This window comes from Equus przewalskii, chromosome 29 (genome assembly GCF_037783145.1).
Source record: "Equus przewalskii isolate Varuska chromosome 29, EquPr2, whole genome shotgun sequence".
In the NCBI taxonomy this organism is placed as follows: domain Eukaryota; kingdom Metazoa; phylum Chordata; class Mammalia; order Perissodactyla; family Equidae; genus Equus; species Equus przewalskii.
Window position 1 is genome coordinate 40,978,819 of NC_091859.1, and position 11,690 is coordinate 40,990,508.

General features: G+C 56.2%; 1 protein-coding gene and 1 long non-coding RNA gene across 5 annotated transcripts in view; one reads left to right on the forward strand and one right to left on the reverse strand.

Annotated features, from left to right (window-relative positions):
* The window catches only part of PARVB (parvin beta), a 110,016-nt gene extending 102,850 nt beyond the window's left edge, over window positions 1–7,166 (forward strand). For all 4 annotated transcript variants that reach the window (XM_070599843.1, XM_070599846.1, XM_070599844.1 and 1 more), the window contains exons 12-13: window positions 1,867–1,939; window positions 4,077–7,166. In XM_070599843.1, the coding sequence (XP_070455944.1) occupies window positions 1,867–1,939; window positions 4,077–4,153 (150 nt within the window). In that variant the 3' untranslated portion in view covers window positions 4,154–7,166. The remainder of the gene's footprint in view (window positions 1–1,866; window positions 1,940–4,076) is intronic.
* On the reverse strand, window positions 6,106–10,986 carry LOC103557937 (uncharacterized). The gene is made up of 3 exons (XR_546595.2): window positions 10,588–10,986; window positions 7,550–7,671; window positions 6,106–7,332 (listed from the first exon to the last, which is right to left on the reverse strand). It is a non-coding gene; the product is annotated as an uncharacterized lncRNA (long non-coding RNA).
* Window positions 10,987–11,690: the final 704 nt, after the last annotated feature.

The window sequence follows — 11,690 nt, forward strand, 5'->3', positions numbered from 1 at the left end:
GATACTGAGCAGGTTCCGGGAGCCGTCTCTCCTCCGAGGGCCTCGGCCTCATCCGCTGTGTGCCGGACGCGACATTCCCCCCACTCTGCCCCTGCCTGTGCTCGCGGGTGGCTCCTTCAGGCCCGGAGGGGCCCGTGGTGGGCGGCGCTGGGAGCTCAGCCCCAGGTTGGCTGATGGAGTTTTCCATCCGGAAAGTCTTCTTCCCGTTTCTCCCTCCTGGCCGTCCTGTCTCCATCTTGATTCTTGTGAGTCAGGTGGTCTGGATGGTGGTGAGCTGATGGCGGGGGAAGCAGATGCTCTTGGAGAAAGGGTACCGCTTCTCAATCCACACTGGACTGGGTTGAGTCTGGCGCCGTCTCTTGGAGCCCCGAGCCTTTCTTGGCACAGACGTGCTGACCCGTCTCAGTCCTGGAGCCTCCTCTGAAAAGGGGACGTTACAGACCATCCTTTCCATTTCCCGCCCTGGTCCCACCCTCAGGCCCAGCCCTGGGCCGCCCTCCCCACAGCCCTTCCTCTGGGCCCCCACCGCGGACTGCGGGCTGGGTGGCTGACACCCTGCCTGGTGTCCCATTTGGCCTTTTCCAGGGCGGCCCCGGAGCCTCCCGCCTGGTCATTCGCAGCCCCGCCCAGCCCTGGGTCTGCTGGCTTGTCCCCTCAGTGGTCTACCCCCCACCCCGGGCCTCCCCGGGCTGGCTCCTGGTTGGTGCCCGGGAGATGATTGCCTGCTTGGCTTCCCCGAGTGCCCCCGCCCAGTGGGCCCTGGAAGCTTCTTCGAGGTACCCGGAGCTGTAGTGTTTCACTCACTGAGGGTTACTTTGTCAAACATCTTTTTCCTGGTTAATTATTAAACTGCATCACAAGTAAAGTTGTCATGTTTCTGATTGACTTACACTGAAGTTGTGAAAGCGTTCCTGTTTCGAAGGTGCTGGATTCCTGAGAGCCCTCGGGTCCTTTCCAGCTCTGACGTCTCTGATCGTTTACTTGGCTGCCCCCCCCCATCCCACCCCCAGTGGCCTTTGCTGGCGGCAGATGGCTGCTGGCGGTGAGTTGGCTGATGGCCCCACATCCTTACGATTCGGGTGGACTTGAAATGCACAGAGAAGGCTGCATCTGAGACCTCATCAGCCGTCCTTAGCAGAGTGCAAGCTTTAAGCATCCCTGTGGGCCGAGTGTCGCAGATGCTTTCATTCCGAGAAGTCATGCAGGGGCGGGAGGTGTCCCCCTTGCTGTGGCATCCAGCAGGTCGAGGGCCAGGACCACAGCCCTGCTGCCTCACACTTGCAGCCGCCGTCGGTCTGACTTCAGTCCCAGCAGCGTCCTCATGCCTGCCTGGTGCTGAGGCTGCCGCCGCCCCCAGAGCATCCTGTGCTGCTGAGCACACAGCTGTGCACACTCAGCTCTTTGAGGCCCTTCCTGCAGCTCTGTGGTGGGGACAGTACTCAGGGCTGGGTGCCTTTGGGAGGTCACTCGTCCTCTCTGAACCTCGATTTCCTCATCTGTAAAATGGGTCACTGTCACTTCTCATCGTGTGGTTGTGCAGGGGCCTGGGGCAGGGCAGGCACTGGGGACTCAGCCTTCCGGGTCAGGCTCTGTGCCTTCAGCCCTGCACCAGCGCCTGCAGATCACTGGGGAGGGGGTTGGGACCATCTAACAAACGTGTGACGCCCTCAGCAGATGTCTTCACCCTCCTTCTCCCCACCCCAGGCCCTGCCCTGGGCGCCCCGGGTCCATGTGGACGTGGTCGTTCCTCAGGCTCACTCTGTCCACACTTGCCCCCATCCGGTCCTTGCAGAAGGAGAGCAGTGGGTGGCGGGCCAGGCTGGGAACAGCTGCAGACCCCGGCGCTCACTCTTGCTTCCTTGGCAGGTCCACAACGTGGCATTTGCCTTCGAGCTGATGCTGGACGGAGGGCTCAAGAAACCCAAGGCTCGCCCTGAAGGTAGTGACTTGCCCGGGGGCCCTCGGGGACAGTGAGGAGCACGGGAGGGAGTTCAGACTGGGTCTTAGAAGTGGCTGGAAGGCCGATGTGTCTCTCTCGATTAGGTCCCGAGTGTGCCGGGGTCCCCGTGCCTCCTGCCCCATGCTTCTGGTTTTGGGGACCAGGGCAACTGTGCTGGTGGAGCCACAGTGCTGGTTCTTTAGGAACCACTTGACTTGGAGCACGTGGCCTCTGCCCACAGCCTCACGATTTAAGGTCCTCTCCAGGGGCCGGGTCTCAGGCAGGACATGCCGTTTCAGGCCTTGAAAGGATAGTCAAGGCTTCAAGCAGTTTAACGACTGCCGGACTGTTGTCCCTGATGCCCCATGAAGGGCGATGCTCATGAGCAGGACGCGGCACCTTCACACCCCGTTTGGGTCTGAGTGGCAGCACGGAGGCCACAGAGCTGGGGCCAGGGACCGCCTCACTGTCTCTGCCTGGCCCCTGTGTTACGAGATCTGCGTCGGGATCTCAGACTTGAGTCCCCCAGAGGGCTTCCTACAGCACGGATTCTGCCTCAGAGGCTGTGCGATGGGACCAGCAATGCCCATTTCTCGTGAGTTTCCCGGTCCAGGGACCCCACTTGAGAGTCACCGCCCTGCAGCGACAGCGTGAATCCGGGGAAGATGCCCTCGTTACCCTCCACACACGCCATGGGAGGCTTGGCGGCCACCATTTCAGGCCCATCCTGGGACAGAAATTCCATCCTGGGACCATGAAGCTCAGTCCCTTCCCACGTGGGCTTGGTGTCCATCTGCGCTCCCACACCGCCCGCCTGCCATCCAGCTCCTGCACTGAGCTCTGGGAACTTCAAGTTGACCACCCACCTCCTGCCCAGCAAAGGACCCTTGTGAAGGGCAGGTGTCCAGGGACCTCCACTAGAGTCTCTTCCAGGCTCCGCCCCTGGGGCGGGGTGACGCCAGAGTTGGGAGTCTCGGGGACCAGGAGCAGCCTGGCCCAGCCCCCTGCAGCCCTGCCCACCCACAGAGAGCACGGGGCCACCCCCTCTCCCACTGCTGTGTTGGTTTGTTGGCCTGCCGGGAGCTGGAGCCCCAGCCTCAGGCCCGGGGAGCCCCTGGGAGCCCCACAGCGCCCTGGGTGTGTCCACGTGCCCGCTGACTTGATTTTGCCTCTTGAGGTGAGCTGGTGGGCAAGCTGTTTCTCCTCTGTGACCTTGGCCTCCTCCTTTGCAAGCTGGGAAGGCATGAGAGGGGGTTGCACCAGCTCTCTGTGCCTCCCACCCGCCCGACAGGCTGGGGCACACTGGGGCTGGTTACAAGGACAGTTGCTGATCCGTGGCAGCCACTCAGCCTGCCTTCCTCCAGAGGAGATGCCATTTCTTGCTCCCTGCAGGTAATTAATTATCTGCAGGGGAAGCAAGTTGATCATTCCGTGGCGGCCTTTGAACCCCAGGAAGTCAGAGCTCAAAGAGCCTTTAGCATCATCCAGTCCAGCAGGCCCATTTTACAGACGAAGAGACTGAGGCCCAGAGCAGGGAGGTCACTTGTCTGAGGTCACAGGGCAAATGAGGACAAGACCCACGTACCCAACTTGCAGGAGAACAGGTCCACTTTCCACCCAAGAAGGCAGCCTGGACTTAGGGGCCCTGCAGGAGCTGCCGGATCCCGTGGGTGTCCTGCTGTGGGCTGCACCTTGTAGCCGCGCTTGACCTTGAGGGCGCGGAACATTGCAGCAGTCCCCCCCCTGCTCCGCCCCAGGAGACCTGGCGGGGCAGCGGGCCGTCGGTCCTGCACAGGTCGGCCCAAGGGTGTTGGGCCCCCACTGTTAAGTGGTCCCCACACCATGCAGACACCGTTGGTCTCCGGCCTTGTCCCCATGCAAATCCCAGAAGGGATGAAGGAGCATCCTTGTCCTGGCTGTCCCAGGTGCCCCTCCCACGGAGGGTGGCCCGGGGGCTCTCGTGGCAGCCTGTGTCTGGGGGTGGCGCTGCCAGAGCGTCCTGGATATGACGGCCATCGCTCTTTAACCCGAAGCGGTCTGCTGTGCACATGGCAGATGTCCCACTCGTCTCCCGAGTGTCGGCTCCAGGGCTGGGGCGCCGTCACCCTGCCAACGGTGTCTCTGTTTCCTTCTGCAGATGTGGTGAACCTGGACCTCAAGTCCACCCTGCGGGTCCTTTACAACCTGTTCACCAAGTACAAGCACCTGGAGTGACGGACGGCGGGGGCACGGAGACGGCGGGGGGCTCAGAGACGGTGGGGGGCGCAGAGACGGTGTGGGGCACGGCGACAGATGGCAGCAGTGGGGGCTCTGCTGTGTTGCCCTGGCCAGGAGGCACCTCCACTTCCCCTCCAAGCCCGTGGTTATCCTCCGACTGTCCCCTGTCCGCCCCCTCCTGCCCCCCCTCCCCCTCCCCCTCCCCGGCATGGACAGGATCCTTCAAAATGTAGGGTTCAGACACTGGTGCTTCACCTGGGGGTCTGCTGGGCGCTGAGTCACTTGTCGGCCTCCATGCAAAGATGAAAAAGAAAAGCAGAGGCCCAACCCCTCAGCCCATGTGGGGGGCGCCCCGTGTGCTGTGTGATGGAGCAATTAGCGATCACAGGCGATCGTTCTGGGGCGTCTCCGGGTGGGGCTCTCCTCAGAAGTGAGGGTTTTTTAGTAAAAAGCATTTTGCAGTTTTAAAAACTTCCCTCTGAAGTCCCGGAAGGTTTTGATGTGACCAGTGTCCCCCCAACCCCGCATTCCTTTCACTTCCTGCCACTCGGTGCTTTTTTCGTTTCGCTTTTGCACAAACACCTCTACCCCAGGATGACCCCGCCCACCGGCCCCAGAAGGAAGGATTTGCTGAGGGCCATTCTTGATTTCTTGCCATGCCTGAGCTGGGGCGGGAACCGGCTCTAAAATCTGCCTGAGACAGCTCCCTCCAGAACTTTCCCGTCTCAGAGGCCCTGTCTGGGAACGGATGCGTTTTTAGAAATGTAGTAACGGGTGTGTGCTAGTCTGATCCGGCTGCTATGACAAAGTGCCACAGGCCGGGGCTTAGCAGAAATTGATGTCCTCACCGTCCTGGAGGCTGGAGGTCCAAGGTCAAGGGGTATGGGGTTGGTTCTCCTGAGGCCTCTCTCCTTGGCTGGTAGGTGGCCATCTTCTCCCTGTGTCCCCACATGGTCGTCCCTCTGTCCCCACGTCCGAATTTCCTCCTCTTATAAAGACCCCGGTCCTGTTGGATTAGGGGCACCTCAGCGACCTCATTTTAACTTCATCATCTTTTAAACACCCTGTCTCCAAACACAGTCACATTCTGAGGTGTCCTGGGGGTTAGGACTTGGGAAGGGGGACACAATTCAGCCCATGACAGGGGGACACGAAGGGTCCCCTCCCTCCTCCCAGAGCCCTAGCTTTCTGGAGCCCTGTTGGCACCTCCCCTTGGGGTGCCCTGGAAAAGGAATGCTGACCCCTCATGTGGGTGCCGCTCACGGTGGCTCGGGAGAAGAGGGGACCCGTCAGCTTGGCCTCAGGCGGGTCCTGCACTGTGTCACACCCGCCCCCTCCCCACCCTCCCCGGGAGCCCCCTGCAAGTCAGCCTCCCCCTCCCCTCACCAGCATCCACCACCACAGCCCATTCTCGTCTCTTTGATTTCCACCTTCCTGCGGTGGATCAGAGCTGTTGAGTAAGTCGTTAATATTAAATTGAATACCAACGCTCAAGATTTAGAAAACAGTTTAATATTCTGTCTCAGCTCTGGCTGCTGCTAGGCTGGGGATGTTTCCAGAATAGCCGTTCTGATGGAGGTGGTTTCCCAGCAGGGGGAAGAAATAATTAAAACGGCATTACACTGTCTCCTGCGGGATGCGGTGACATTAAAGAGCCGCGGTGACAAAATAGCTGGGGCTGGAACGTTCTGTGCTGCCTTCCTAACACACAGAATCACAGCCACCCGGAGCCGCCGGGGGGCCGGTCCACCTGCCTCGCTCACGGGTGGGCTTGGCGAGAGTGATGTGGATCCCTGGGGGCCACGGGGGTGGGGGCGGTGGGTGACAAAGGAGACAAGGTTGGGATTGGAAAAAACACAGCCTGGGGATTTTCAGCGCAGGTGGGCAGCCGTGAAGGGCAGGAAGTGGTTACTCAGGGTGGGGGGGGCTCAGCGTCCCGGGGCAGCGAGCCCATTCCAGCCCTGTGTTTCCAGTAGGAGAGTTAGAGAATGAGATAGACGGGCGCTGTGGCCTCCGCCTCGGGCTGTGTGTGTCTCATTTCCGCCCCCTCGCTGTCCAGTTTGAATCAGAATTCAAAGCATGCCCTGGACGGTGCGTCGACGGGCGGTTCCCAGGGAGAAGGCAGGTGGACTCTCCATGGCAGTGATTTCCCCCTCTTGTCATCGGCCTGTTGTCCCTGTTGGCTTGGGGACAGTGATTCTCTGGATGTGAGTTCCGGGGTCTGGGACGTCTCCTCTGTAGGGCGCCCCACGCTGGGGCATCTACTTGGGGCAACTTGAGCAGCAGAGGCCGCTTTCCTGGGACACTCACTGGGGGCCCCTTGGATGTAAACGCTTCCCTCTTAGTCCTTAACTGAGGAGAGTTCTGGAACCCGCTTCCCTCCACAGACCCACGTTTTCAGTAAATTGTTTTTCCCCGAAGAGGGACCCTCGTCCACAGGAACTAGGTGAAAGCAAGATCATTGCGCCTGTGCGGCCCCAGCCCCGCCACGCGGACGCCTCGGGGTCTCCAGGGCCTGAGTGGCCGAGTGGGCCAGGGCCGTGAAATGCTGACCCCGCTTACCCTTCTCGGTGTGGCGTGTCTCTGAACCCCAGCCCCCCGCTGGCCTTGGGGAGCCTGCCTGCAGCCCTGGTTCCCTTTTAACAGCCACACGGTGTTATGCAGGCACTGAGCCCGGAGCCCCACGCACCCCGTTGTCCTAATTGGATGCGTCAAAGAGCTGTGTTGTTTTAAAACGACTGAATCCTTCCTTCGCCTCCTTCGTGTGCCAGTGTCATCGTGTCTTTTTAATTGTTTTAAGCAATGTTTACTTTGGATTTATGGATGTTAAGTAAAAGCCACTAAAACCCTGGCCGTGTTGTCGCCCGGCTGACCGCGGGAAGCTGACACTTTCATTTGCCCTGTGGGCCAGCCGGACGTCGCCTAAGCCAGGGACACGAGTTGGGACAACGCCATGTGGTGTGGACAGTGTGCTGTTATTTATTCCAATAAAGAACTCGCGAGCACGGGCCGTCTGCTGCCTGTTTGGCTGCCGTGTTTTCTGCCACACATTTCACCGTCGTCACTGGTTGTGCCAGCCTCATGCCTGGTGCGGGGGCCACGTGATTCCAGCACAGTCCTGCTCCCCAGGAGCTTCCAGTCGGACAAGGAAGTGGCGAAGGAGCCAGCTCACAGCCCTGTGTGGGGAATGGGGCCCTGGGTGGGCTGAGGCCGAGGTTTCATAGGCAGGAGTCATGAGGAAGGAGGGTGGCAGAGTCGCAGCTGCAGGCGAGTGATGATAAAGACCGGAGCAGGGCCGGCCAGCCCAGTCGCCTGATTCCAACGGGGAGATGCCCACAGGCAGTGGCCCAGGCTGGATAAAGTGCCACCATAGTTGGGTGGTCTCCTCCTTACCCTTTGGGGCCGAGGGACCCCTGGGCCCTCGATGGTGGCCAGATGGTCATCCTCCTCGCCTGCCCTGCTGTAAACCTTCCCTGCAGGAGTCCTGCGAGGCTTCAGGTGCAGCGGACTTTTCTCTACGAAATGTTAAGATTGTGACTGTTAAAATATGGCTGACCCAGAGAACAACGCAACAATGCTATATAAAAAAATACTAACAGTTACAAACTTGCTGGAAAAACCTGCGCTTTGGGGAAACGCACGGGTTCAAGTCTGGCTTTGTTCCCGTGGGACCGCTGGCCAGTGAATTAACCCACACTCTCCAGAGTGACCGCTCACCAGATTCACCCCTCCCTTAAAGTCAGCCGTCCTCGATGGGGATGGTTCTGCCCCCACGCCCTCATCTGGCGATGTCCTGAGCCAGTTTGGGTTGTCACACGGGAGGGGATGCTGTTGGCACCACATAGGGGGTGGAGTCCTGAGTTGCTGCTAAACGTGTCACAGTACACGAGACAGGCTCCTCTCCCCCAACCAAGAGTCCCCTGGCCCCAGTCACCCCCGTGCTGAGGTTGAGAGACCCTGCTGTAAATGCCAGTTCCTCCAGCCGGCCTGTCTCAGCCTGCGGTTTTACTGGATGGGTTATCTGTTAATATTGATGAGAATTAAGCATCGTCCCCTGTGACGTCAGCCCTTTCAGGCCAGCCTTGGCTCCTAACCTCCAGGGGTCTTCTGGTTGGTCCTGTGTAGGGGACATTCACCGAGGGCCTGGTTCATCCAGGGGGCCAATGGCACAGGCGGGCTGCTGCCCTTGAGCCATGGAGAGAGAGACAAGCGCGTAGATAATTCCCAGGGGGAACAAGGATGAAGGGCGGGTCCAGGGCGTGGCCGGGGACAGGGTAAAGCTGTTTGGGGAGGAACAGTGAGGACCTTCTGGAGAAGGAGGAATGAGAACTGAGAGCTTCAGGTGGACACAGAGTGGGAGGCCGTCCCTACACACTCTAATCCTGCAACCTTATACAAGTCCTTTCATCTCCATTCGTCCTGATTGCCAGCCCGCCATGTGGGTGATTGACACCCCCCAACTCCCCTCCACCCCCCCCCCCCGTGATCCGCACGCCCTCAGGAAAGACTCCCAATCCAGCCATCCCTTCCCCGGGGCCTCTGCTGGGGGCTGGGGCATCTCCACTTCAGGCAGGGCCCCTTCCTCCTGCCAGTCTCTGGGGACTGTGACATTACCTGGCCGCTTGCCCTCAGCAGAATCTGCAGAGTCTGAGGACCCCTGAGGTTGTCTCGTTCAAGCCTTTTCCAGGCAGGAGGCACGTGGCACTCACAGATGGTCACGGCCCCTGGCGGGATGGGAACTTGCTCCTCTTTCTGCAAGGACAGTGTCTTGCCTTTGGGAAGCCCAGCTTTTGTTGGGGTTCGTTTTAGGTGGAAATCCACTCTTTGGCATATGATCGGATTCAATAAATCGTTATTGTCCTCACCAGCTACCAAGGTCAGGCTTTACCCTGGGACAGGGTGTGGGGACTCCCCTGCACCCAACACAGTAGGAACTTGCACATTCGTTTAGTAAATACTTACTGAGGGCCTACTGTGTGCCAGGTGAGGTCCAGGGGATGCGGTGGGAGGAGGGCAGACACAGCACTGCCTCGGGAACTGGCAAGTGGAGGGGTGGAGAGAGAACCCGGCAAGGAGGACGTGAGAGATGCAGACGGCAAGTTCTGGGAAAGCACTGAGACAGTGCTGTGTGGTGAGCTAGGGGTAGGTGAGGAGACGGCAGAGGATCTGACCCAGACCCGTGACTCACCCAGCCCTCGGCCCCCCAGACTTAGGAGGGCCCTGTGGCCCATCCCAGCAATGGGCCGTGAGCAACCGTGACACATACAATCTGACATTTAAGCCACGTGACCACATCTAAGTCCACATCTCCTTTGTCCACACTCGGCGTGCTTTTCCACACGCCTTGCAGGATTCTGATGTCCTACCCGGCATATTTGGAATGTGGCTCTAGATTTTCCCCGTATCCATTGTTGAATGTACTGACAAGGTGAGCCTGAGACATTGTGCCAGATGCCAGGAAGAGCTACGCAGTGAATGACAGGGACACGCCCAGGGACGTGGGCGCTCTCTCTTAAAGGGTGTGTGTCTCGTGGACAGTCGGCATGGAAGAAAGAAGAGTGGCGTATAACACGGTGAATTCAAAAACTCCGTGTGTTTCTAGTGATACTGAGTGAGGGTGGAAGCGGGCACCTCTTTTTTTCTTTTAATGTTTTCTATTTATATGATTTCGGACTTAGAGGAAAGTTGCAAGAATAGTACAAAGAGTTCCTGTATTTACCCAGATCCCATAAATGTTAACCTTTACCATATCTGCTTTATCCTTTCCACTTTCTCTATATACATAAAATAGAGATTTGTCTGTCCTCTGTCTCTCTCTCTCTCTATAGAGAGACCTATCTGTCATCTATCTATCTGTCTATCATCTATCTATCTGTCTATCTGTCATTTATCTATGTGTCTATCATCTGTCTATCATCTATCTATCTGTCTGTCTGTCTATCATCTATCTTTTATTTACCCATGTGTCTATCATCTATCTGTCCATCATCTATCATCTATCATCTATCTATCTATCTATCATCTATCATCTATCATCTATCTATCTATCATCTGTCTATCATCTATCTGTCATTTATGAATGTGTCTATCTATCATCTATCTATCCATTATCTATCATCTATCTATCTGTCCATCATCTATCATCTATCATCTATCTATCTATCTATCTATCATCTATCATCTATCTATCTATCATCTATCATCTATCTATCTATCATCTGTCTATCTTTCCTGAATCTTCGAGACTAAGTTGCATGCATTATGCCCTTTTATCGCTAAATACTTCAGTGTATGTTTCTTAAAAACAAGAACCTTTCTTGCGTAATCTCAAGACAAGTGTCATTACCAGGAAACCACAGTGAAACAACAGCATTATCTAATCTACAAGCCTTAACTATATTTTTCCCATTGTCCCAATAATGGCCTTTTACCGAAAGAAATGCGTTGCAGTCTTGTCACGTCTGTCCAGTCTCCGTTCACCTGGAACACTCTTTCAGTCTTCCTTTCTGCTTCGTGACACTGACACTGACGAACACAGGCCAGCTATTTTCTAGCCTGCCTCTCAGCCCGCGTCTGTCTGGCGTTTTCCTCGTGATTAGATTCAGCCTGTGCGTTTTTGGCAGAAGCTAGGCGTTCTTCTAGGGATCCTATCAGTAGACGTGGCACGTTGACTGGTCCCATTTCTTGGGACGTTAGTTTTGATCGCTTAGTTAAGATGATGTCTGTCATGTTGTCCACTGAGAATGGAACCTTCTTCATAATTAATAAGTGTCTCATGGGAAAGGATTTCTGTTTTTGGAGTCACCTTTCCGCTAGAAGTAACTAGAAAACTGGGCAAAATACAGGAAACAACTATTTCAGTCATCAGGCACGAGGCAGGGCAGGTCTGCAATCCTTAAAAAAGGGTCAGCCCCCCATTGTCTAGGGTTTCTCCCTGAACATAAATCCTGGACTGGGGTGCGTGGGGTGGATCTCAGAGCCCGGGGGTCTCCCTGGATTGAGGAGACAGAGATCAGAGTTCGAGGAGGTCAAGGTTAAGAATAAACTTTAAAAGGATCAGAATAATCCACAATTAAGTGCCTCCAGAAAAATGCCAACACTATTTAAAGGAAAGCAACAAAATTTGCCCAATAACATAAAATCCCTCAGATCTAGCACTATGTAAAAAATTACTAGACATTCCAGGCAGAAAAATGTGATCCATAATCAGGAGAAAATCAGCCAATAGAAGCAGACTGGAAATGGCAGAGACGATGGAAGCAGCCTTCTGCAGGACAGCCGAGCTCAGCTTTTTAAAAATATTAATGTCGTGGAAGACTGTTCTAGATTAAAAGACTCTAAAGGAACGTGACAGTCAAATGCAACCAAGTGGATTATGTGATCCTTATTGGATCCTGGAGTAAAAAAAGTAAAACAAACAAAAAAGCAGTAAACAGCATAACAATACCTGGGGAAATTTGCATATGGATGAAATGTTAGAAAATATTCTATCAGTGTGAATGTTCTTGGGTGCCATGTGGTACTACGTTGTGCA